Source organism: Daucus carota, chromosome 3 (genome assembly GCF_001625215.2).
Source record: "Daucus carota subsp. sativus chromosome 3, DH1 v3.0, whole genome shotgun sequence".
NCBI classification, from domain to species: Eukaryota; Viridiplantae; Streptophyta; class Magnoliopsida; order Apiales; family Apiaceae; genus Daucus; species Daucus carota.
The window spans coordinates 43,384,071-43,411,699 of NC_030383.2; the positions used below are offsets into that span (position 1 = coordinate 43,384,071).

The window sequence follows — 27,629 nt, forward strand, 5'->3', positions numbered from 1 at the left end:
CAAGTTGTATAGTAGGTTCATGGGTTTTTATTCCGACGTGTATGATCTATGTGTGTGGTCCGTTTACTTGATAATACAGGTTAATTTCGGCTTAATAAATAGAATATGGTCCAACTTTTTATAAAAATTAAGCTCACGCATCTGTAATTCGGAGTTGTATTTGTAAGACTCCCGAGATGAGAAACAAGGATACGGTTGTCGGTATGTGATTGCGTGCATAGTGTGAGTGTGCATAGTGCAGGTGGGGATGCTTGGATTCGACAAATCTGATCTCACAGGGAATTCAGTGCGGCATGTAAGATGTCGGCTTTCAAAAAGTAACGTGCATCCGGCTCAGTTTTGCCTTTTCAATCTTTCTTTGCTCTGAAAATAAAAAACAGCTCTGGATTTAGAAATTCCCAAAATAAATTGGGCTGGTTCATTTCAAAAGACGTAGGTCCATTCAGTTGATGAAATGAGACGAAGAAAAAAGAATGAAATGAAAAATTATTAAATAATTTTATATAAAATGAATAATATATGAAATATAGTATATAAATATGAATGATTTTAGATTTTGGTGATGAAGATTGTAGACCAAATGGATGAAGACGAGAAATGAAAATTTCTTCCACAAAATACTTGGGTTAAAATCTTTTTCAAATAGTAAGGAAAAATGATTTTTTCTAATCATCCTTGCATTAGTGTACAAATTTTATTGTCTCCGCTCCACCTTCATTCTATTCAAGTGAACACAATCTCATTTAAGTGAACTCATAATCTCAGGTATGTTCATTTAGATAGAATAAAATGAATAGAGAATGTAATTAAAAATTATAAGAAAGTTTTATGAGGACCGAAGAAACTCCATTCCATTCCATATATCTAACGGTCTCAGGTTCTATTCACTTAGATTGAATGAAACGAAAAGAGACTGAAACAAATTTTTTATGAAGATGAAAAAAGGTATGAGACAATATTAGTGATTAAATATGATTGATTTGAATTTTTTTATGATTTGCAGGAAAATATGACAGAGAAATAAAATAAACATTCTTTTCAATATATTGTGGGTTAGATTTCTGGTTCAAATTATTTGAAATGGGATGATCGAAGAAATGAGAATTATAGACTTTTTCAATACACCCTCAATTTAGAATATAGTTTTCATTCTATTTTCCCTCAAGTTGACCATCTTCCATCAAATTGATCATTAAAGTTAATAACCGCGGGGTTTACACTTGCACCTCAGAAGTTTAAGCGCTTTTTCATAAATATTTTTCAAACTCTACTTAGTCTTGTTAGGTGATAGACGATGCGAAATCATCACCAACGGGGTTAAATCAGACTTGAGGATTTAATTTACAAGTCTTGGTGGTCTTCCCCTCTTTGATAATAAAATTTGGATACCTCAAAGAGTGAAAGACCACAAAGACTTGTAAATAAAAACCTCAAAGTTCTGATTTAACTCTGCTGGCATAGATGATTTCGCATCGCCTATCACCTCATAATTTCGCATCGCCTATCACCTCATAAGACTAGCAGAGTTTGGAAAATATTTATGAAAAATCGCTTAAATTTCTGGAATGCAAAGTGTAAACACCACAGCTGTTAACTTTAACGGGTCAACTTGACGGAAGATGATCAAAGCAGTGCATATCGAAGCGGTTTTTAAACATTCAGGTGCAATATTATTTAAGACCAAATCAAAAAAATACTTAAACTTCTGAGGTGCGAAGTGTAAATTACTCATAAATTTATCCAAATACTCATATAACTTAAATCAGCTTCTCACTTATACCCCACTTGTGACTTTTATCCAAACACTCACATAACTTAAATCAGCTTATCATGTACAATCCACTTATCACTTGAAAATAATAAGTAACTTTTTTGAAGTTAAATCAAACTGCCGCTATATGTGATTATAGGTAAATCTTGTTTTGGTTTCCACTAAATATTGATTATCTAAAATATTGATAATGATCAAGAAGTTGTTTTACTCCAAGGTAACCCTCGATCATCCCTAAATTTGATAAATAAATTTTATTAGTACCTTTATTTTGGTGGAGAGATGAAAAATGAAGAAAAATGATTAAGAGATATGCTTTTAATTCATTTTTCTTTCACCTAAAAATTTTAAGGAGGGGATATATGGTTCGAGTTGGTGTTTTGGAGGTAATTAGAAAAATATTTTATGCACAAAATTGGGTACGAAATCTTTCATGCATGAAAGGATATGTTTAAGTTTTGATTGGAATGGACTCCCGTGTTTACATAAATAACATCAACTAAAACATCTCATCTCAGTTGTCAAGTCATTCTGTCCAAAATTTGTATACAATTTTATGCGTGTAGTAATATAGTATACCTGAGTTGCTCTAATATTCATTTCTGTGATATTATGACTTGACAATGCAGGCTAAAACCCACACTTCTCAACAATAAAGTATTAGGATGCCAGTGAGATAGACTTAAGATTTTCTATTTGCTTTAAGATATGCAAATATGAATGCTCATTTTTATCCATCCAAATTGTATGTTTACGGAAATGTATTTCCTCTGGAGTTGCTTCAAATCTATGTAACGATTACTCGAGCTCATAAAGTTTACAAGTTGTTGTAAAACCAAGTATAAAGAGCAGAAGAGGTTGCAGAAGGTTGAAAAATCTTTGCCATTTGACCAGAAGGAAAATACGTATCTTGTGTGTTAGTTGGCAACTGAGTCTGATATATAGATACTGCCACTATAACTTGATAAAAACAGTACAGATCCGGATGCTTATGACTTGGTACCTGATGTCCCACTTGAAATAGCTAGCTCATGTTTGGTGGGAAGTTTTTATTTGGAATACGAGTTGAAATGGCATTATCCGATACTTCATTGAAATGCTTGTAGTCTTGGAATCAATCGAGACGTATTTTCAGACTCGACTGAAGTCAGATCTATAATTTGTAGAACGAAAATGTTCTACATCATTGACAACAAGAGAGAATAAAACACCAAGTCAAACAGAACATTGCATCTTTGGTGTTCTGATGGCATGTAGCCAGGTCTTTACCAGTCATCTTGATTAACACTAATAATCACGAACCTTTTAAATTATAATCATCACTTCATGTCTCAAAAATATTTCTTGGCAAGATTTTTTGAACAACAACAAATGAATAGTAATTAATAGCTAAAAGATAACCGAAAACTCAACTTCCCTTAATAACCAAGCCTGGACTTGTATTTAATAGTGACTGTCACTCACTTCAAACTGAGCAGAAATGAGCATGCAAGCTGGTGAGTGGTGAAAACTGAAAACTAAGGTGGTATAATAACATACTAAAGCCAGAGTAAAGCATGCGGGCGTGGACAAGTTGAGTCGATTGATAACAAAAGAGCCATACGTTTTAATATATGTGCATATAAAGTCAAAGGGGCTGGCAACACTGATCTTATCCAATTTGCCAAGTTCATGAAAGGGCATATTTGTCTAGGTCCACACAACTGCTATCGTTCAGAATATATTCCAGCTAGCATGAGCAGTTGGATAATGCAAGTGTGTCCTCTTCAAACATATATATACAGGTATGAATTCAATGCAGTCACAGCAAATCAATAGAGGCAACATCTCCTGATATTAGGAAGAGATGAGTGATCTTCCTAGTTTTGAATTGTGGTCAAGAAAGAGTCACCTTATCCACACAAGTCCTACTATATCTGATGTCCAGTAATCCATATCAACAGAGATATATTCTCATGCAATATGTTGTTGCAGCAGCGCACCTGAGTGCAGCATTGCTTGCGGTTCCTTTCGTTGAGAAGAGAGATCTGGAATGAAGAGAAGAGTCTTGTTTAGTAGCCAAGGATGACTTGCCTTTGGCATCAGCAAATTATATGAGATGGTTCTGAATTAATAACTTCAGGACCATGAATACTTGAATTTGCTGCAGGCAGGTCATCCGACGGCTATCTTAACAGACTCTTCTCCCTCATTTCAGATCTTTTCTTCTTCTTTCCACCATCGCCCTGAAATTCCATGGCATATTATTATCTCAACTTCATTTTTTAGCTACATTTGTATTTCATTATATATATGCAGATAGAACCTCACTTCACTTCCACTTCCTGCAGCTTTTGATGGTTATGGTACACTTCCTGCGCTCCTATTGTTGCTGCTTGAGTTGTCTGTACCAGTATTGGTAAATCTAGCATAGTACATTTACAGGAATATAACTATTGTTATTATATTATAATCTGGGCCATGTATTCTCTGTACATGAATAAGAAAAAGAGATCTTTAATTTATCAAAAAGAAAAAATGTCTTCTTTTCAGTTTCATCAGCAAGCAGGCATAAATATAGTACTATATTGTTTGTCCCTACGCTCTCTGTAATTTGTGTTATATTTGCCAGAAATGGCTATGGGATGGACCCGATCATAACATTTAAAACTCTGGCAAAGTTTATAAACACACTCATGAATTGGGTGGTAATCATGTTACTGATAATGGTATAAAATGAACTTCTTTATATCATGGTGTAAAAGAAGTAGAGGACACTCGTTATCCCACTTGTATCATTTTATTTTTTTAAGTAAGACCGTCTCAAACAACGAGTGTCAGGAGGGTTATTAACACCATCTCTCGTTAGATTAGATGGACAAAGCAACTTGACATATAAAATATAATTTTATACTTTTTATGAAAATTTTCTTTTCTTAAAAAATTTAGATATAAATATTTATTCAAAAAACAAAATTCAAAATAACTTATCATACTATATTTTACGAGTGTATTAGAATGTGTGTCGAGTTCGCGTCTCCCGGTCTAAACAATTTAGGGGGAGGGAGTATTAAATAGTGTACCAACTTGGTTTTGTGGACATAACTTGCTCTGTTTTAAAATAAATGTGACTTAGCTTTATAACATGTATTTTTAATTTTTTTCATTGCATAGTTAAAATTATTATTTTTATAATTTTTTGTTCTAAATTATAATATCAATCGCATATATATATTTTAAAACAACAAATGAGTTCGAGTATGTGTTAAAAATAGGAGACCTATATTTCAAAACATATGAATATAAGATGAATCAGATAAATTTGGCATCTCAAAGTGTGAAGATTATACTGGCTCGTTTTTTTTATATGATACTTTGACCTACGACACATTTTTAGAGATTGATCGGATATTAAAAATTATTATTTTTATTTTCTTTATGAATTTAAAACATATTTTCATTCTGAAAAAAAATATTTAAAAAATATTTAATTACCCCATCAAAATAGTTAAAAGTGTTCTTTTAAAAGAAAAACATCATATGAAAAAAAACTAGGAGCGTGGTAAATTTGCACTCCAGCAACCGCAAGAGGCTCCCCACCTTGTCTCCTAAGTCATATTATAATGAATGTGATGTAAAATTTGACTCCAATAGCCTCTCTACTCCCTCCTAAATAATTAGGAGCTGCAAGACTCTCCTCAATAGAGAGAGTACATATAGACTCCTAAACTAGTTTTATATTAATATGTGTTAGTTCCCTCCAAAACTTATCCATCTTTTCACTCCTCCTTTGATATTTCCATCGCTTTTATAAATGAAGAAAGTAGATGTTGAGGAGAGCTGTTGGAGTCATCACCCTCATTCTATGCATATATGGCTTAAGAGTGTTTATTATAATAGTTTTTATAGGGAGACGGTCGAGCAACTCTTGGAGTTGCTCTTACTCCTTAGAGCAAGTCCAACAGTGTCCTAGCAAGTGCCCTATAAATATAATAAAAAATAGTGTCCTAGCAATTTAAGACATCTTTTTGATACATGAACTCCAACAACATGCCTTATATGTGTGCCTTATTATTAAACTTATAATTTATTTGAATTAGAATTGGAGGGAAGTGAAAAAGTAAGAGGAGAGAGATGCATTGAAATGGTGGGAAGTTAATATTTTAATGAGAAAATTAGTTTAGGACATGCTTAGAAGTGCCTCAAAAATGAGGCACTTGTTGGATGTCCTAGTGGTTTAAGGCACCACTAGGACATTGTTGGAGCACATATTTCATCCAATTGCCTTATATTTTAACTTAGGACATCAATTTAGGACATTGTTGGATTTGCTCTTAGTGCTCTATCGAGAGCATCTCAAGTGGGTTGATTATAATTTAGCGGAACATGTATTTTATTTGGGTTAAATGCCGATTTAGTCACTCACTATATCAGAAAATTGTAGTTGGGTCATCTAATTCAAAATATTTTCAGTCATATCATTGTATTCTTAAAAAATTTTATTCAAGTCACTAATCGTTACTTCTGTTAAAAATTTAACAGAAACTCACTTGACTACAAAATTGCAATCGGGTAATCAAACTCAAAAACTTCATTTATTTCACTTATTATAATATCCGTTAAAAATTGAAAAAAAAAAAGAATTAAAAACTATCATGCAACATCTATTCTTTTATCATTGGACTCTCACGCTCAATTACTTAAATTACTTATATTATTAAAAATTCTCATATTTCAAAATTTCAAGATTTATTAACAAATAAAACACATACACACATAAAATCAATAATTTCTCCCACAAAAACTTAATCTTATTTATCTCATATCGTTTTATATATCTTAAATTGCAAACTTATTTGTCACTTCCCTCACTTATATTGAATAAATAATAATATTTTTTAACTTTTATTTTTATGACAAATTATTTGCATTTTGATTTGTGTGTTCATATATTAAATATCTAACAAATTTAATATATCGTTAATAATTCACTTAATTAGTTTAAATAAAAGTATCTTTTTTAAATTAAACTAAATTGTTCCTACACAGTAATTTTTCTCTTCTCTTAAATTATCTTAAACAATGGCAATTATTTATATTATTCAAATCTAAATCATTGAGTATTGTGAGTATTAAATTATACTCCCTCTGTCCCTCTCATTTCTTTACAGTTACTATTTTGGGATGTCCCTCTCATTTCTTTACATTACCATAAATAGTAAATTTTTTCAATCATTACACCCACTATCTTCCCCCACTATCTCATATTTAACAATAAAAACTACTATTACACCCACTACTTTCCTCCACTATCTCAAATCTATAATTAAATATTGATAGGTCCCACCACTTTACCCACTTTTCATCTAACTTTACTCATTTTTCATACATTGTCTTGGTCTCCGTGTCCCCCTCCAATGTAAACAATTGAGGGGGACGGAGGGAGCAGATAGATAAGGGTGTTAAAAATATCAACACATCCGGAATAAAACACATCCAGCACATATGCACTGTCAGGAATATAATAATCTTGCATAAATAGCCATATCCTGGCCCATTATCACATGGATCAAGTCTTCCGCTCAGCAGTCCTATTCGTTATCATGTGCAGCCCAATCAGCCGGACAGCAAGTGAAACGAATTTAATTATATTGTCCCTGGGAAATAAATTAAACTCTTATTTATTGTTGTTGTACTTGTGTTTCAGAGTTCAAGATTTATTTGAGTTCTATTCAGATAGTATGAATTTAAATATAGCTATACTATGATGTTTTAAATTAAGAAAGAACAAAACACCGATTTTCTAAGAACTTGTGTTCCCTAATTCAAAATTCAAAGAGTTATTAATTAAAAAAACTCAATTAACTTGTCAAATTTTTGCCAAAAAATCTTTAAACTTCTTTTTTCTTTAACAACCCCCGTAAACTTTATTAAAAGTATAAAAATAAATACAAAATAAATCATGGTTAAATCTACCAATGTGACTTGTCATGTATCTTTCCATGATTTGTATCTTTTTATACACGTGTGTGCCACACATAGCGCCTAGTCATTAATAGGAATAATTTATAATATGATATTTGTTAGTTTAGATTTAAAAAACAAAATGACAACAAGTTAAGATGTGTGATATTGGCATATTATTGTAAAGGCTGAGGTTGATGTTCGAAATAAATTAATGGGGTTATCATTTCGACGTAATCGGAGGGTGTGTGAAAAGATTAGCAGATTGGGGTGTTATTTCTGACTCCATTCAATACAAAATTAAGGAGATTGAACAACATTTTATGTTTTCCCGAGTTTACAGGTTTGGTTGGGGTGTCTCACACGACTAATTTTTATAGAGTTTTAAGCATGTTTGTTTAACGTTGCTCAGGACTGTTGATTGGAGAGAGGATATGGTTGGGTAATTTGTTTGTATTTTGGTGGATTGTTTGTGCTAAGTGGTTAAAATATGTCTTACTCAATTCAGAGTTCCCATTCTGCTGCTTGATGTGTTGCACGGCTGCACTTTAAGCTTGGTTAATTGTTTATGCTCGAGTAGTTAAGTAAGGATTTCACACATTATTATACACCACAAGATACATATTTCTACATTGAAAGACAACCAAGTAGAAACGAGGAGGATGAAATGCCTGACCCGAGCCTTTAGTCGGAATAATTATAGCGGCAGAGCAATTCTCAACCTGTTCATTGTTTGAATGAGAGCCTAGTACTTTCCTGTCTTAATGAGCTGCTGATCAACCATCTTAATGCTGTTTTTAGACTTTTAGTGGTGCTCATATATTTTTCAGTTATTTTTTTTGATTAATTGTAATCAATTTGCCACATTGGATATGTGATGATCATGGTTAGTCTACATCAGTTATAAGTAACTCTAGTTAAATGTTTTTCAAAAATTTAGTAAAGTTTATTGGGGTTATTGGTGAAAAAAAGGTTTATAGGTTTTTTGGCAAAAAAATGACAAGTTAGTTGGGTTTTTTGTTTAATAGCTCAAATTGAAAATAATGTATTTCATTAAAATTCAGAAAAAAATTATGAATGTCAAAAATACAGCATTTATTACGACTACGACACTAAAAATATTATATATTGGAATACATATTTAAATACAATTATCTATAAATAATTTTTATGTGTTTGTACTATATAACATTTATAATTCTTATAATGCCATTTGACGGAATAGTGTAGTAGATGCTGGGCTTGTACTCTCTCCGTTTTAAAATATCAGTCGCTTAATTTTTTGGCACATATTTTTAAGTCTTTTGACCGCTTAGTTAAAATTATTATTTTTAAAATTTTCTTTTTTAAATTAAAATATTAATCATATATTTTTTATTCAAAAAAAGAAAATTTCAAAAATAATCAATTTAACTACACGGTCAAAAGACGTTAAAGTATGTGCCAAAAAGTCAAACGATTTATATTTCAAAACAGAGGGAGTATCACTTAAAACCAGCTGTGACAAAATAATTAGTACTCCGTAATAATACAATAATTCTTATCCATGCTACACAACTAAGGTTATTGAAATATTATTAAAAACGTATGGTCTTTTTAGTGTGTGCTCATGAGCACATAATATACACTAATTTGCTGAGCTTAGTGAATTTTAATTGATAGACTTGATGCAAGGAGTCATCATACATGACCAATAAAAATGCATCAAACTCATAAGAGTTGGTGCTTATTCTGTGTCTATGGGCACACCACAGAAAAACTGAAAAACATATTTATTAACATATTTATTGTTAATTTTTTAATGAGAGTTTACACTTATCTTTATATATTAATCATAAATTAACAAGAACAAGAATCTCGTAATAATACAATAATTTCTATTCATTTTATTATTAAATAATGTATTTACGGAACACAGAACTATTCACACATATTTTTACGAAGTTAATATGTATAAAGTAGTGGAAAAGAGAAAGAAAAGTGGATGAAGGGGTGAGACCTATTGATTTTTAATGTATTAAAAGAAGATAGTGGAGTAAAAGTAGTGTGAAAAGGAAAGAAAAATGAAGAAGTGGTGAGACTTATTGACTATTTTGGGTAATTTTTGAAAAGTAAAGAATTGGATGAGACACTAAAAAGAAAGAAAAGTATAAAGAAATGGAAGGGACAGACGGATTTCGAACAGCAGATACTATTTGGAAAACGATGAAAACGAAAACGTCATGTACGTAATTTGAAATTTAAAATGATATACGACTATACGAGCTAACCTCTTGGCTCTTACCCTGGTTAAATTTAGGAAAAATAGCTGGCCAAAACATATAAAATTAATTAATTAACTTAACCAGGGTTAAAACAGCTGGTGAGTATATTTTCAGATCTGTAAAAAAGACCTAAAAAATGCAGGCTCCTATATAAGGCGAAGCGAGGCAGAGTTGAGAAACAGGCTTTCAAAAATTGAGGCGTCTTAATAAACGTTCTCAATAACAACTCTCTCTTCTTTCTCTCTCTCTTTTCTCCAATCTCTCTCGTCTGTTTGTTTTAGATCTCGTCGAGAATGAGAGAGTGCATTTCAGTTCACATCGGTCAGGCCGGTATCCAGATCGGTAACGCTTGCTGGGAACTTTACTGCCTCGAGCACGGCATTCAGGTCCGATTCTTCCTTAATTTATCTTTATTCATTTATATATTCCATCAATTCTGTTATAATTTAACCGATTCTAGTTTGCATCTATAGATATCGATATAAGCGAATTGTCATTTCTGCTAGATCTGTATTTTTAACTCCTTTCTATATGTTATAAATTTGTTATTAGCTTATTGTGTTGATCAAATTGATATATCGACTAGGTTTTGTAGTTCATTTTGCGTGTACGATTTGTATATCTGCAGTCTTATAATTTTCGAATTTATTTTGTATTCACGATTGTCTTTTGATCGCTGATTAAGTGTCATATTAGATAGATTCATAGATCTGTAGTTTTAGTCGTTTAATTTTTTTTTTGACAAAAGTTTTAGTCGTTTAATTTAGTTGAGTTATAATTGAATTTATTGTTTCTGTAACTTGATTGATGTGTGTATACTTATTTGACTTGTGTTGTATATAGCTATTGCTTCAGTGTCGTAGAGATTTACTTTTAATGTGCTACTCTATATGAGGTTAATGAATCTTGTTAATTGATTATCATCAAAGATACTGCAGCTATATGTTTACTTAATTACTTTATGTTTTTATAGTGTCGTTATGTGCAGTTTGATGTTAACATGAAGGTAGAAGCTATGATCTAGGTTTCGTAAATGATAATCAATTTTAATATGTGATGCTCTAGGTACCTATTATGCTCAGCTTGATTTCGTTATTATGAGCAACCCTATAGTATCAATGAATAATTTTAGTATCATACAAGTGGATCTATTGTTTTTATTGCTGAATTCATTCCATTTGTTAATTTAATCTATTGTGTACATCACATGACTGGTGTGTGTGTGTGTGGTGTTGTAGTTAATGTAACTGAATTTTATGAGTGTTAATGTTATTAAATGGCCCTGAATATACTTCAAGCCTATCCGTATAGCTTTGTTTAATTCAATGGATAATGTTGAGATTTTTTTTTCTCATATTTGTTCAATATGATTGTCTTTGACAGCCTGATGGCCAAATGCCAAGTGACAAAACTGTCGGTGGAGGGGATGATGCTTTCAACACTTTCTTTAGCGAAACTGGTGCTGGAAAGCATGTACCTCGTGCAATCTTTGTGGATCTTGAGCCCACTGTCATCGATGAAGTGAGGACTGGAACATATCGTCAACTCTTTCATCCTGAACAGCTGATTAGTGGCAAAGAAGATGCAGCTAACAACTTTGCTCGTGGACACTATACCAGTATGTGAACTGCAGCTGGTTTCGCTTATCTAGAATATAGGAATATCTGTTTTTTTTCCCCATTTTGCTAATTCAATTCTATTCATTCAGTTGGAAAGGAGATAGTTGATCTTTGCCTGGATCGTATCCGGAAGCTTGCTGACAACTGCACTGGTCTCCAGGGTTTCCTTGTATTTAATGCTGTTGGTGGAGGCACTGGTTCTGGTCTGGGTTCCCTTCTTTTGGAGCGTCTGTCTGTGGACTATGGCAAGAAATCAAAACTTGGATTCACTGTTTATCCCTCACCACAGATCTCAACCTCTGTTGTGGAGCCTTACAACAGTGTGCTCTCGACCCATTCACTCTTGGAGCACACTGATGTTTCTGTGCTGTTGGATAATGAGGCCATATATGATATTTGCAAGCGGTCCCTTGACATTGAACGCCCCACTTATACCAACCTCAATCGTTTGGTTTCTCAGGTACTGATGAGCGCTTATTTAGCAAATCATTTGTTAACCCAGTGAGATTATATTCCTGACTATATATTTACATGTTCCAGGTCATTTCCTCCTTGACCGCTTCTTTAAGGTTTGATGGAGCCTTGAATGTTGATGTGACTGAGTTCCAGACCAATCTGGTGCCATACCCAAGGATCCACTTCATGCTTTCTTCTTATGCCCCTGTTATCTCCGCTGAGAAGGCCTATCATGAACAGCTATCAGTTGCAGAGATCACTAACAGTGCATTTGAGCCCTCTTCTATGATGGCGAAGTGTGATCCTCGCCATGGGAAATACATGGCTTGCTGTCTGATGTACCGAGGTGATGTGGTGCCTAAGGATGTGAATGCCGCTGTTGGTACCATCAAGACCAAGCGCACCATTCAGTTTGTTGACTGGTGCCCAACTGGTTTCAAGTGTGGTATCAACTATCAGGCCCCAACTGTTGTCCCAGGTGGTGATCTTGCCAAAGTACAGAGAGCTGTGTGCATGATCTCAAATTCGACCAGTGTTGCAGAGGTTTTCTCACGTATAGACACCAAATTTGACCTCATGTACTCAAAGAGGGCTTTCGTTCACTGGTATGTTGGTGAGGGAATGGAAGAAGGTGAGTTCTCTGAAGCCCGTGAGGATCTTGCTGCCCTTGAGAAGGACTATGAGGAGGTTGGTGCAGAGTCTGCTGAGGGGGATGATGAAGATGAAGGAGAAGATTACTAGAAGATAAGGAGTTGCGTGGACAGTTGATTTCTATTTTGCTTTTGCATTACGCATGGCCTTGTTTTATTTGCAACAACTCTTTATGCTGTTCTCTATGTTTGCTGTTTCTGTTCACCAAATTTATGTGGCGTGAAGACTTCTTTTAATGGTTGATGTTTCTGTTACACCAGATTGGAATTTGTTTCTTTATATATTGAAAGAATTGCTTGGTGTATTGAAATTAATGCATCAATTAATCTGATACTTCGGCCGTCTGTGACTCTGAATGTGTTTAGACTTTAGAATATGGACAACATAAGTCGGCACAACTGTGAACTGTGCATGTATATTCGGAACAGGCTTAGAATTTGTTTGAGAAGACAATGATGCGGTTTCGCTTATAATCCATCTTTTAGAGATAAACTATACGACATCCCAACTATAATTATCAAGGAACACGTCGGATTTATTTTAAAATTTCTGATTAATTTTAAATTTTTGATGTTTATAAAAATAGGGAAAATAGATTTTTTTTGTCATTCAACTTATTGTGTGTTTAGAAATTTACCTCTTAACTATAATTTTTTTTATTTTACTCATTGATGTTAGGTTTGGATATTTTTTTACCACTAAAGTTAAGTTCGGTTTTGATTATTAGCATTATATCAATTCTTTGTAGCATTATTAATATATCTATATAATTCTTAAAGCATGAGTCATTTTTTAAGGCTGCTTTGGTAATTTCACTTTCTCTTGGATCAACCCATTAAGCTTCGGATCGACCCGGCAGCTTTCTCATTCAACTTAACACTATGAAAGAATATTCCGGGTTTTTATGCGACCCACCCGATTTCCACTGGGCATGCAGCAAGTTCCTGCCATATCAGGAGCGTGGCATTTATTGCTGTTCCATTGATCAAGCCACTCATTGAGCTTTTTGGATCTCATAGCATCTTCCAACCATATGAGAGTTTGAAAAAGGTATTGAATTCGGTTCCTCCAATCATGACACTCATTACTACGTCTAATTGATTTCAAATTCAAACATGATAATTAATCATAACAAATCCGTGCTTATTTATCTAAATCAATCTCTTCCTCCTCCATTATGCTCTCTCTGCTATTTTTTATTTAAAATTCGAAATTCTTATTATCTACTTGCATCTGTAATCATTTGATCATTTTTTTCTCTCTCGATTTGTAGAGTGTATGGTAGTAACATTTATTTTATATTGCAGTGATAACGGTGGTCGTGTTTTTTTAGCATGAAGACGGATTCAACGTCGTCAACAGGTTTTGCAATCCTTTCGATGATAATGTTGCAGTATCGAAATCCTCGATTATAATCGTAAAATTTTGTTTCTGCAGGTGTGAAAAGAAATGGACGTGGATCGTGGTAAAAGTGTTGAGACAATTTCCAAGAATCAAAAGAAAGCACATGCATCAGGTAATTGATTTCCGCACTAGAGTAAAGTTTTCATACGCATTCATTTTCAAGATACAGTACTCTTGGTCTTGGTTCCTCAAAAGTCTTGGACGCGATCGTATTGTCGTTAACGTCTTCATGTAGAATCATTAGTGTGATATACAACAATTTGTAATAAGTTTGTGTCTGTTATTAATTAATAGGTATTCTCATGTGTGGAGCTCATATGATTCACCTAATATTGGATTAAGGTAGTTATTGGGTGAAAGTTTGGAAAGCTGGAAAGGCCTTTTTTGAAAGTATACGACCTCCACATATGGGATTGTAGCTTAGCATTGGTGTATGTTCTATTTTTTTGTATTTTTGTTCCAGTTTTTAAGTTTTTTATATTGTATAGATGACATGATATTTTGTAATTAATTTTTTTGACATTATTTTTGCATAATTTCCTTTCGTATTGATAGTGATTATGATGCATATATGTCCACTAATGCATTTATTGATCCTTTTTTTATGATTGAGTTTTCTTTGCAGCTGCTGAAAAGAGATGATTCGTCCAGGCCACTATCGGATGCTCACCGTGTGAAGATTTATATTCACTTTTTCTCAACATCTGATCAAGGCTTTTTGTTTACTTCTTATGGCGTGTCATTGTATTTTGACAAGAGACACCGAGAATGAATACAACCCAATTTCCGTCCAGATACATGAATCTAGCCTACCATAACTCATATGTGTATAAGGAAATGTTGTCAAAATATATTTGATTTTCGATGATTTTGGCATTAATTCTTTTTTGTATAATATATAGTGGTTTCCATATTCACTATATTCAATTTTCAAATCTAGACCTTTTGTTATAATTTCAAATTAATGGAGTACTTTTTCACTTCACAATTTTAGCTCTCGATAAGAAAGTTTTTATATATTAGATTTTTAAATATTCGGATACATAGATCTAGACTGTTATAGCTCGCTCATATGCAAATAGGGAAGTCAAACTTTATTTGATTTTCATTGATGTTGACATTAATTACTAAAATACCATTTACATTTAATGTTTGTGGTTTCCACGTTCATTATATTTAAATTTTCAAATCAAGACTTTTTGTTATAATTTCAAATTAATAGAGTTTTTTTTCACTCCATAATTTTAGATCTTGATAAGAAAGTTTTTATATATTTGACCTTTTAAATTTTTGGATATATGAGTCTATCATGCTATAACCCATATGTAAATAAGGAAAAATAGTCGAATTTTATTTTATTTAACTGATTTTGGCCGTTATTATTACAATCCTTTTTTGTATAATATATATTGGTTTCCATATTCAATACATTTAATTTTCAAATCAAGACTTTTGATATTTTTATATATTAATTATTATTTTTGAATATTTTCTGATACATGGATATAGACTGCTATAATTCATAACAAAAAAGGAAACGTAGTCAAACATAATTTGATTTCCACTTTTTTTAGCATTTAATATTACAAAACTTTTTCGTATAATTTGTGCAGTTTTCATATTTACTATATTCAATTTTCAGATGGACTTTTTGTTTTAATTTCCGATTAATGGAGTATTTTTTTCACTTCACAATTTTAACTCTTGATAAAGAAGTTTCTATATATTAGACTTTTAAAATTTTCAGATACATGAATCTAGCCTGCTATAACTTATATGTAAATAAGGAAAAATAGTCAAATTTTATTTGATTTTCAATAATTTTGGCATTTATTATTACAATCCATTTTTGTATAAAATGTGGTGGTTTACATATACACTATATTTAATTTTCAAATCAAAACTTTTTGTTATAAATTCAAATTAATGGAGTCTTTTCTCATTCCATAATTTCAGCTCTTGATATATAAGGAAGTATTCATACACTCGGTTTTACAAATTTTCGATACATGAATCTGGACTGTAATAGCTTATATGCGAATAGGAAGTCAAACTTCATTTGATTTCCACAGATTTTGACATTTATTACTACAACAATACTTTTTCGTTTAATTTATACAGTTTTCATGTTCATTACATTCAATTTCCAGATCAAGAATTTTTGTTATAATTTCATTATTAATAGAGCATTTTCTTTTCATACCTGTGTGTGTAGCACGGGCCAAAATGCTTAAATAATTTTCATGTGGTAATAAATGAGCATATATTTATTTAAATAAATTAACAATAAAATTTTTTACATGCGGTTTATTATAATTTTTTGTTATTCTATTCAAGATACGAGGTGTTACCATTAGGCGACAACGAGAAATTTTAATTATATAGTCATTACTATTTCCATGTCTTTTATAAATATTTTTGAAAAAAATTTATTTTTTAATTATTTTAACTATACAATTAATGATTTAATAATAGATCCATAAACTTATAAATTTTTATTCCAAACATAAATTATTATTATTATATTAAAATTTGGTTATATTTTTTTTTTGACAAATGCAAGAAGATTTCATTAACTTGAATATAATACAGCCGGGACAAATCCCCAACTGCCGATACAACCAGGTGGTAAAACAAATAACATACTAAAAACAATTAGATGATATGTTTCCTGATCGTTTAACACATAGAATTTAAAAATTCTTGAAACTAAAAACGAAATCAAAGACATCCCAAATGATCCAAACTGCACCAACATCTCTGGAAATAGTACCATCGCAATTGATCGTATCAAGTAAAACCCATTGTTAGCCCAATGTTCAAAAACAACAATCGTATGAATTGAGATTGGAGAAACGGCACCACAGCTATCTACATGCCGGACACCAGCTATAGACATGCCGAAGGCACCCCAGCTATCTACATGCCGGATACCAGCTATAGACATGCCGAAAGTGTAACCCCGTGAAGAATGAACAATATTTGATTGTGAAAGGTGAGCTCTTGCAATAATCACCACCGTCTCAGAATCAATACAGTCTTTGCAGATCACCAAAAATATCAATAAACTCGTTTTCAATAGATCCAACACCAAATGAACCCAATCACAACCAGACAAAAACATAACAAAACACTCCAAAAGGAGAGACAAGACACACACTCCAAGAGGAGAGACACACAAACACCCAAAAGATTGGGTTTTATTGAAAGAAATTAACGAGAATAAAGAAAAAATGAAGGGGTTGGGGCTTTCCACCGGAGAAAACCAGTGGAAGCCCCTTGATTTACTTGAAAATGCACAAACCCTGGATGAGAGGAGGAGAGGAGGGAGGCCACTGATGTTAGATGATAAAGGTCAGATGTATTACCTTTGGTTTTCCTTATTTGTAAATTTGGTTATATTAATGATACTAATGAAAAATCTGTTCCATTATAAAATCGATACAGAATCTATTCCATTATTGATATTTATGACGTATATATTCTTATTGTCAATTTCTAATATAGACAATAATTGTAGCATATAATTTTGGTAATGTAACTCAATTATGACTACATATGTATTTCTTTTTTCTTTTTAAATCACACATGTATTTCTTTATTGATTATTCCTTCAAGGTTAATTATTTTTTAACATGTTTATCAATTTTTACTAAGGACGGGAGGAAACTCTATCATCAGCATATTCACTTTAATTAATGATACTAATGAAAAATCTATTACGTTGTCTTTCATAACTTATATCTCATATCATACTGTTTGTTAATAAAAAAATGTATAGCTTAACTGGAAAAAAAAACAAAAAAATCCTATCTGTGTACGTAGCACGGGCTAAAATGCTATGAGCATTTTTTTATTTGAATTAAAATTTGATAGGTGAGCATCGTTTTATTCAAATAACTTAACAATAAAATTCTTTGCATACAGTTTATTATTATTTTTTGCTATTTTATTTAAGGTATGAGGCATCGCCGCTAGATGACACCGAGAAACTTTAATTATATAATCATTACTATTTTCATGTTTTTTATAAATATTTTAGATAAAAATTACTTAATATTTTATTATTATTTTAACTATACAAATAATGATTTAATAATATATCCATAAACTTATAGATTTTTATTCCAAACATGAAATACTATTATTATATCAAATATTTGATTATATTAATGATATTAATGAAAAATATATCCCGTTATAAATATTTATCAATTTTTATTAAGGACGGGAGGAAACTCTATCAGCAGCATATTCACTATAATTTTATAATTAAGGAATGGAAGGAAGCTTTATAACTTGCATAACTGGGTTAAGTTTATTGTTATTTATGTTTCAAAATACAAAAATTTATATAGTACACGTCGTTATAATTTCTGTTGTGTGACTTTATTTTTTTCATTCGACATTCGTATATATTACCTTTAACATCTACAGCGTATTGATGGCCAATAACATAACTCGGGTATTTTGACCGTTACCTACGCTGCCTTTCTGAACTTATATCTCATATCATACCGTTTGTCAATAAAAAAATGTATAGTTTAACTACATAAAAAAATCAAAAAATCATACCCGTGTGCATAGCACGGGCCAAAATGCTATGAGCATATTTTTATTGAAATAAAAATTTGATAAAGGAGCATATTTTTATTTAAATAACTTGACAATAAAATTTTTTACATACAGTGTACTATAATTTTTTGTTATTTTATTTAAGATTCGAGGAGTCGCCGTTAGGCGACGCCGAGAAATTTTAATTCTATAGTCGTTATTATTTTGGTGTCTTTTATAAATATTTTAGAAAATAATACCTGATATTTTTGATTATTTAACAATACAGATAATGATTTGATAATAGATCCATAAAGTTATAAATTTTTATTCCAAACATGAAATATTATTATTTTATTAAATATTTGATTATATTAATGATACTAATTAAAAATCTATTCCGTTATAAAATCAATACAGAATCTATTCCATTATAAATATTTATCACGTATATCTTTTTATTATCAATTTTCAATATAAGCAATAATCGTAGCATATAATTGTAGTAATCTAGCTGAATGATGACTACATATGTATTTCTTTATTGATGTATTACCTTAAAGTTATTTATTTCTTAACCTATTTATCAATTTTTTTAAGGAAGAGAGGAAACTCTATCATTTGCATATTCACCTTAATTTTATAATTAAGGTATGGATTGAAGCTTTATGATACGCATAATCAGGTTAAGTTTATAATCATTTATGTTTCTAAACACAAAGATTTATATCGTCCGCGTCATTATAATTTTTGTTGCGTGATTTTATTTTTTTTCAATCGACATTCGTATATATTATGCTTAACATCTACAACGCACTGATCGTCAATAACATAACTCGAGTATTTTGACTCTTACATACGTTGTCTTTCATAACTTATATCTTATATCATACTGTTTATTAATAAAAAATGTATAGTTTAACTAGATTAAAAAACAAAAAATTATATCCGTGTGCGTAGCACGGGCCAAAATGCTACGAGTATATTTTTATTTAAATAAAAATTTCATAAATGAGCATATTTTCATTTAAATAATTTCACAATAAAAATTTTACATATAGTTTATTATATTTTTTGTTATTTTATTTAACATTCGAGGCGTCGCCTTTAGACGACGCCAAGAAATTTTAATTATACAATCATTACTATTTTCATATCTTTTATAAATATTTTGGAACATATTACCTAATATTTTTGATTATTTAACTATACAAATAATGATTCGATAATAGATCCATAAAGTTATAAATTTTTATTCCAAACATGAATTATTATTATTATATTAAATATTTATTTATATTAATGACACTAATTAAAAATCTATTCCGGTATAAAATCAATACAGAATCTATTCCATTATAGATGTTTATCGCGTATATCTCTTCTTATTATCAATTTTCATTACAGGCAATAATCGTAGCATATAATTTTAGTAATGTAACTGAATTATGACTACATATGTATTCTTTTATTGATGTATTACCTTAAGGTTAATTATTTCTTAACTTATTTATCAATTTTTATTAAGGAAGGGAGAATACTCTATCATTTGCATATTCACCTTAATTTTATAATGAAGTATGGATGGAAGAATTATAATACGCATAATCAGGTTAAGTGTTTATAATTATTTATGTTCTAAATACAAAGATTTATATAGTCCGCGTTCTCATAATTTCTGTTGCATGAGTTTATTTTTTTTCAATCGATATTTGTATATATTATCTTTAACATCTACAACGTACTGATCGTCAATAACATAACTCGAGTATTTTGACTCTTACATACGTTGCCTTTCATAACTTATATCTCATATTATACTGTTTGTTAATAAAAGATGTATAGTTCAACTAGATAAAAAAAACAAAAAATCATACTCGTGCGCGTAGCAAGGGCCAAAATGCTACGAGTATATTTTTATTTAAATAAATTTTTCATAAATGAGCAAATTTTCATTTAAATAACTTAACAATAAAATTTTTACATATAATTTATTATATTTTTTGTTATTTTATTTAAGATTCGAGGCATCGCCAAGAAATTTTAATTTTATAGTCATTACTATTTTTATGTCTTTTATAAATATTTTAGAAACAACTAACGAATATTTTTTTATTATTTTAACTATACAAATAATGATTTGATCATAGATCCATGAAGATATAAATTTTTATTCCAAACACGAAATATTATTATATTAAATATTTGGTTATATTAATGATACTAACGAAAAATCTATTCCGTTATAAAATCAATGCAGAATCTATTCCATTGTAGATATTTATGATGTATATCCTCTTATTATCAATTTTCAATGGGCAATAATTATAGCATATGTATAGTTTTAGTAATGTAACTGAATTATGACTACATATGTATTCCTTTATTGATGTATTACTTTAAGGCTAATTATTTCTCAACATATTCACCTTAATTCTATAATTAAGGAATGGATGGAAGTTTTATAATACGTATAATCAGGTTAAGTTTATAATTATTTCTGTTTCTAAATTCAAAGATTTATATAGTCCGCGTCGTCATAATTTCCGTTGTGTGATTTTTTTTTAAAATTGACATTCGTATATATTATTTTTAACATTTGCAACGTATTGATCGTCAATAACATAACTCGAGTATTTTGAATGTTACATACGTTAGTTTTCATAACTTATATCTCATATCATACTGTTTGTTAATAAAAAATTTATAGTTTAACTAGATAAAAAAAAATCATACCCGTGTGCGTAGCACGGGCGAAAATGCTACATGTATATTTTTTTTTAAATAAATTTTTCATAAATGAGAAAATTTTCATTTAAATAACTAAACAATAAAATTTTTACATATAATTTATTATAGTTTTTGTTGTTTTATTTAAGATTCGAGGCGTCGCCGAGAAATTTTAATTATATAGTCATTACTATTTTTCATATCTTTTATAAATGTTTTAGAAACAATTATCGAATATTTTTTTATTATATTAACTATACAAATAATGATTTGATCATAGATTCATGAACATATAAATTTTTATTCCAAACATGAAATATTATTATTATATTAAATATTTGGTTATTGTAATGATATTAATGAAAAATCTATTCCGTTATAAAATCAATACAGAATCTATTCCATTATAGATATTTATCACGTATATTCTCTTAGTATCAATTTTCAATATAGGCAATAATTATAGCATTATATAATTTTAGTAATGTAACTATATTATGAATACATATGTATTCCCTAATTGATGTATTACTTTGAGGTTAATTATTTCTTAACATATTTATCAATTTTTATTAAGGACGGGAGGAAACTCTATCATCAGCATATTCACCTTAATTTTATAATTGAGGAATGGATGGAAGCTCTGTGATCTGCATAATCAGGTTAAATTAATAATTATATATATTTCTAAATACAAAAATTTATATAGTCCGCGTCTTTATAATTTCTGTTGCGTGATTTTATTTATTCAATCGACATTTGTATATATTATTTTTAACATCTACAACGTACTGTTCGCTAATAACAAAACTCGAGTTTTTTGACTCTTACGTACGTTGCTTTCATAACTTATATCTCATATCATACTGTTTGTTAATAAAAATGTATAGGTTAACTCGATAAAAAAAACAAAAAACATACACGTGTGCGTAGCACGAGACAAAATGCTAATAAACATTTAAAATTCTATAATTTAAAACTCATAATAAATAATTTGACTGCGCTGATTACCCGCCAGATTTGGGGTTAATCACGACATAAAGTATAGATTAAGTTTTTTTTTTTAAAGCAAAGTATAGATTAAGTCGATAAAAATCAAAGAATCAATACCCGTGTGCGTAGCACGGGCCAAAAAAGTTAGTAGTGGTAATATGTTGATGATTTGATATATGTATATATCTTTATATATAGTAATTTTTATGTACCCCAGATCAAATTACCTTGGGTGTAGGGATGACAACGGGTTGGATCGGTTCGGATATTTGAGATATCCAAATCCAAATCCAAATTATTTTTTAAAATCCAAATCCAAATCCAAATCCAATCGGGTTTCACATATCAAATCCAAATCCAAATCCACGGGTTTCGGATCGGGTTCGGGTTTATTCGGGTTTATCCAAAACCTGAATTCCGAAATTTATATAGTATTATAAAAATATTATTTTTAATTTTTTCGCCCTTAAATTACATTATATTTAAAACTAAACTACTTTAATAATAAAGTATTACACATAAATAAAATCTTGAACCGTATTTAATAATTTTTAAACACAAATCTTCACTGTATGGAGTATGAAATTTTAAAGTAACTCATTAGTTAAACAAAAAAAGTCACTATAACCCAAGAATATACACATTCACACCCTACCCATATATATATATATATATATATATATATATATATATATATATATATATAAAAACAAAATTTAGTAGATTCAAAATTGAAAAAAAAGTATATTAGTAATACATATACATATACATATACATGTATATATATATTTGGATTTTTTTTCGGGTTTCAGGTTTGGATCGGATTTGGATCGGATTCGGATTTCGGGTCGGGTTTCGATACGGAATGCCTAGTATCCAAATCCAAATCCAAACTCGTTCGGGTCTAAAAATCAAATCCAAATCCAAAATATCGGGTTCGGTAAGATCCATTCGGGTCGAAACGGTCGGGTATCCATTCGGATCGGTTTTTTCTGCCATCCCTACTTGGGTGATAAGAGTTTGACACGCATTTTCCGGCTTCTAAAAGATGTATTTTCATTAATTATTTTGTTTTTTTCTTCCAAATAAAAATATAATGTTTGAAATTTTTATATACAAAAGAAATATCAAAAATAAATTATGAAATTATATTTTATAAGACTCTTAAAGTATATGCTAAGTAGTAGAAAAACCATAAACAAATGTGAGGGACGAAGGGAGTAATAACTAACATAAAATGACGCATTATAATGTCAATCATCGAAGATTAAGTTTTCCTCTCTATATATTTATCTTTATCTTGAAAATTGTAATAAAGATAAAGTTATTAAAATTTATGAAGATAAATTTAAGATAGATCTTTAGCTGAACTAGTCGATTGAAACTTTAATAGTGAAAAATGATACATCGTATCGCTCAATTAGACTTTCTCTTATCAGGTGAATTATTTGAAATCATTAATTCCATATTGATGATTTAATGAATTTCTAGAATTCTAGCTACGATTTTTTCTAATTTTAATATTTTATCGGCTCATTTTATATTATTATTGTTATATATAAAGATATAAATATACGTCACATCATCAAAATACTACATGTAGCACTACGTATTAATGATCCTACAAAAAGTTGTCATAATGCTAATAATCATTTCTGAATCTAAGTTAGTGATTAAAAACAAATCCAAACCTAACATTAATAAATTCCCTTTTCTTCTTTTTAACAGTCTTTGTTCATCTTTTGCTTTTGTTCAATAAGTTCCCAATTTATTTGGGTTTTGTTTGGTCTCTCCTTGTGTGAGAGTTTGATTTTGATTTTCTTTACTGTTCGTCATGTCCGGGATTCTAGATCTGCAGGATTTTGATGGTGTTGATGTCCATGGTGTTGATTCGGTGATGAAGGTTATAATGGTGATACATCTATGGTCGATTGCTCAAAACAACAGTTGGAGGATTACAATATGTATATATCTCTTTAAAAAATCGTTTGGTTGCCTATCCAAGATGGAAGGATTCAACAACGATATTATTATGCGTTTGTTCAATTTCGATCATGTATGTAGATGCCGTATGACTTTTTATTATTGAATTATTTTTCCTTGTTCAAAAAAAAAAAAAATCCAAACCTAAAATTAGTGAGTAAAAAAAAAATGTTGAATGATACATAATAAGTTTGGTGACAATTTTTTTTTATTTTTTCCTATAAAAAGAAAGTTCTGACAAATTTTTAATAAATTCGATTGATCGACCGATTCCCGATTTCGACAATCGTAAAACTTTGATCAATTTTTTTTTTTTTTTTACCAACAAGATTATTTCATGAAAAGACAGGAGTCTCATTTCCAATAAATAAAATTCTCATTTTCTTCCTCATTCATAAATAATGGCTAACTATTTATCATTTTATTTTAATAGTTAAGTATTATTTTCCATCTTTCTAAACACTACATTTCACATTTTTTTGTTAATAATATATTTTAAATTTAATATTATAATAATAATCGAAGAAATAAAGAGGATAGATGATGAAATATAATGTTCTAACTTGTTAGAAATTAAATTAAAAAAAAATAATTATTTTGATGCATATTTCTCTTAGGAAATATATTAATAATGATAATTTTTGATATTGAATGGTCTTTTTAGCTACGTCTCCTGCATGTAAGTTGATTTTACGTGACATGATATATTCAAATACTCTTTCCATCTCATTTTACATGATTTTTCGAAAAAGAAATTTATCCAAGATACCTACTCTCTACTTAATTTTATAAAATAATTTTGTAAATGCAATAATATCGTAAAATATAGTTTTCAATATTTAACTAATATACATATACATATAACCTAATTTAATTTTTTAATAATTAGGAAAAGAAAAAAAAATCAGAAAACTAAACTAATATTTTGTTAAGATGCATAATTTAAAAAAAAAGGGCATTTAAGATTATTTTATTTTTTCTTTCAAAAAAGAAAGATTATTTTATTTTTGCATTTCAGAAAAAGTAGAGCATTCCTCAAAAAAAAAAAGAAAAAAAAAGTAGAGCATGCGGGAATAAAATTCTATCCTGAAATATATAAATCATTCAGATATTTAAAATATAATATTACACATAACTACCGGGTAACCATTTTACTTGGTTTGAAAAAGAAAAAGAAAAGAAAAACATTATGCTTAAACGTCGTCGGCTAAAAAAAATATAATTCCGTTGCCGGGACTTGAACCCGGGTCTTTCGGGTGAGAGCCGAATATCCTGACCAACTAGACTACAACGGATTTCCTGTCTGTGTCTATCAATGTAATCTTAGTTATCGTAAAATCAATGTTTTTGCAGTGCTCTTTCTCCTCTGTAAAGGAGCATGGCTATGAGCCTATGACAGAGATATCCAACTTTTTAATGTAAAATTTCTCTGTACATCCATTTGATCTCAACTTACTTTGGAGGCATTTGATTTATACTAATCCAGCACAGTATTCATTTGATTTTCACTAAACCATTCTTCTGCATACAATTCTAGTAGGGCAAAAAAGATAAGAATGTGCTCTTGGATTTTTAAGCTCATATTCGAATTCTTTTCCAAGGAAAAAAGTTAATGATACCAAAATTCGTAGTATTGTCTGTAATGTCATTAATCCTGAACAGAACAAGGTATCAGGAATTTGAAATTATCTCTAAACGGCCATGTTGTCGTTCCAGGACGATGGCAAAACTCGTAGGTCCAGAATAGCCATCTATTTTCTCATTTAACACGTTCTTGCATGCCATTCTGGCCAGCTTACAGCCTTGGTATTTACCTGGAGCAGCTTCTTATTATGTGTTAAATCCGCCTGGAACGACTAAAACTTGGCTTGGGTATCAACAGCTGCTTCCATGTGCTTATTCGACATGTTGTCCATATCAGATTTCCCTGTGTGATGTGCTAAACCACTAACCAGTCAGTTTAATGCTTAAGATCTTGAAATGGTCCATTCACTTGCAATGAAATGATAAGATCATGATATTGTCTAATTGATGTGGACTGCCTCCTATCTCTTAAACTCTGTAATTTTTGTCACTGGTTTTTTGTTCTATTCAAAAAGTTAGTTTTATATTTCATATATAGGAGGATATCATGACAAACAAGGTGATGTATTGTGCCTTCATATGCTACACATTTTATATGTTAAAGCCATCATTTCACCCTGAAATATTGTGAAAGTCCCACCAAAGCCAAATTCCTAAGAGAAACCTTTGTTTTAAATTTTAATGGTTAATTCCTTTAGGCTATTGTGAAAGTGTCTGCTGCTATTATCCTCAAAGCACCTGAGGAGAGCCTGGAGATTGATCACTCAAGGCAAACAATAAGGAAAGGAAACTAAGGACAGTACTGCATGCCTTACACGGTGATGAAATATTCGGAAAGTTTGTGTAACCTCAATAGATAAAATTTCTGCAACTCTGTGAAAAGGTGTGTAGGTAATAAGACTATTCAGGGTCAAAATGTGTTCCTGATTCCATCTAAATTTTAACTACTTAAACCCATGGTTCACACTTCTGCAATGACAATGAATCCTCACAGTTATCTACAAGCTAAAACTGCCAACAAATGTTGCAATAACTTCTCTTCCTCCTAAACTCAGCAGTAATTCTGTAAGGTAGTGGCTTTTGTAACGTTGGCACATCAGTTAGTTTGTATTAATGGTTGTAATAGTTGGTTTGCATTGATTTAGCTTTTCTAGTTAGCATTGAATTAGCTTCTCTGGTTTTCTTTTGCGCATACTATATAGTATATTTGTTCGTTGAAAGAGTCCAAGAACCAAAATGTATCTGGTCTCTCTACTGACTTTGGGGCCTAGACTATTTGGACTACAATGCACCTATCAGTGAACGCGTAATTTGACCATTTTCATGACTAATTATATATGTTTTCTTCAGATGAGACTATAATAGCTTAAATAAATACTCTACTGGTAAATAATACGCGTGCCAATTGTAATCGCCGGCATTGATTAGCATTCATAAACAAGAAAAGAAATGATAACAACAATTTGGACAAGGTCCTCCAACACATTAATTATTGGGATTAAAGAAGACCATAGGTGAAGGCCATGCAATTAAACTACCATAAAACCAATGTTAAATGCATGTAATCAGGATCAGCCCCATAGTTTATAAAATTTTCTATAATATAACCGCCACCCCATGCCAGGATTTCCTGGTAGGACTTGTCCTCATCTCATTATTCTCGTAATAATATTACTC

At 30.4% G+C, this 27,629-nt stretch overlaps 1 protein-coding gene and 1 non-coding gene across 2 annotated transcripts; one reads left to right on the forward strand and one right to left on the reverse strand.

The window, feature by feature from the left end:
• Positions 1–10,092: 10,092 nt before the first annotated feature.
• Positions 10,093–12,963, forward strand: LOC108214639 (tubulin alpha chain). The gene is made up of 4 exons (XM_017386762.2): positions 10,093–10,364; positions 11,362–11,596; positions 11,687–12,057; positions 12,138–12,963. The coding sequence occupies exons 1-4, from the start codon at positions 10,272–10,274 to the stop codon at positions 12,792–12,794; spliced, it is 1,356 nt and encodes a 451-aa protein (XP_017242251.1). The 5' UTR covers positions 10,093–10,271; the 3' UTR covers positions 12,795–12,963.
• A 12,627-nt stretch (positions 12,964–25,590) lies between these two features.
• Positions 25,591–25,663, reverse strand: TRNAE-CUC (transfer RNA glutamic acid (anticodon CUC)). The gene has a single exon. It is a non-coding gene; the product is annotated as a tRNA-Glu (tRNA).
• Positions 25,664–27,629: the final 1,966 nt, after the last annotated feature.

Excerpts from the sequence above, each read along its gene's own strand:
- LOC108214639 (XM_017386762.2), top strand. The coding sequence starts at position 10,272 with ATGAGAGAGTGCATTTCAGTTCACATCGGTCAGGCCGGTATCCAGATC. Across the intron at positions 11,597-11,686 it reads TGCTCGTGGACACTATACCA|TTGGAAAGGAGATAGTTGAT; the intron begins GTATGTGAACTG and ends CTATTCATTCAG. Across the intron at positions 12,058-12,137 it reads TCAATCGTTTGGTTTCTCAG|GTCATTTCCTCCTTGACCGC; the intron begins GTACTGATGAGC and ends TACATGTTCCAG.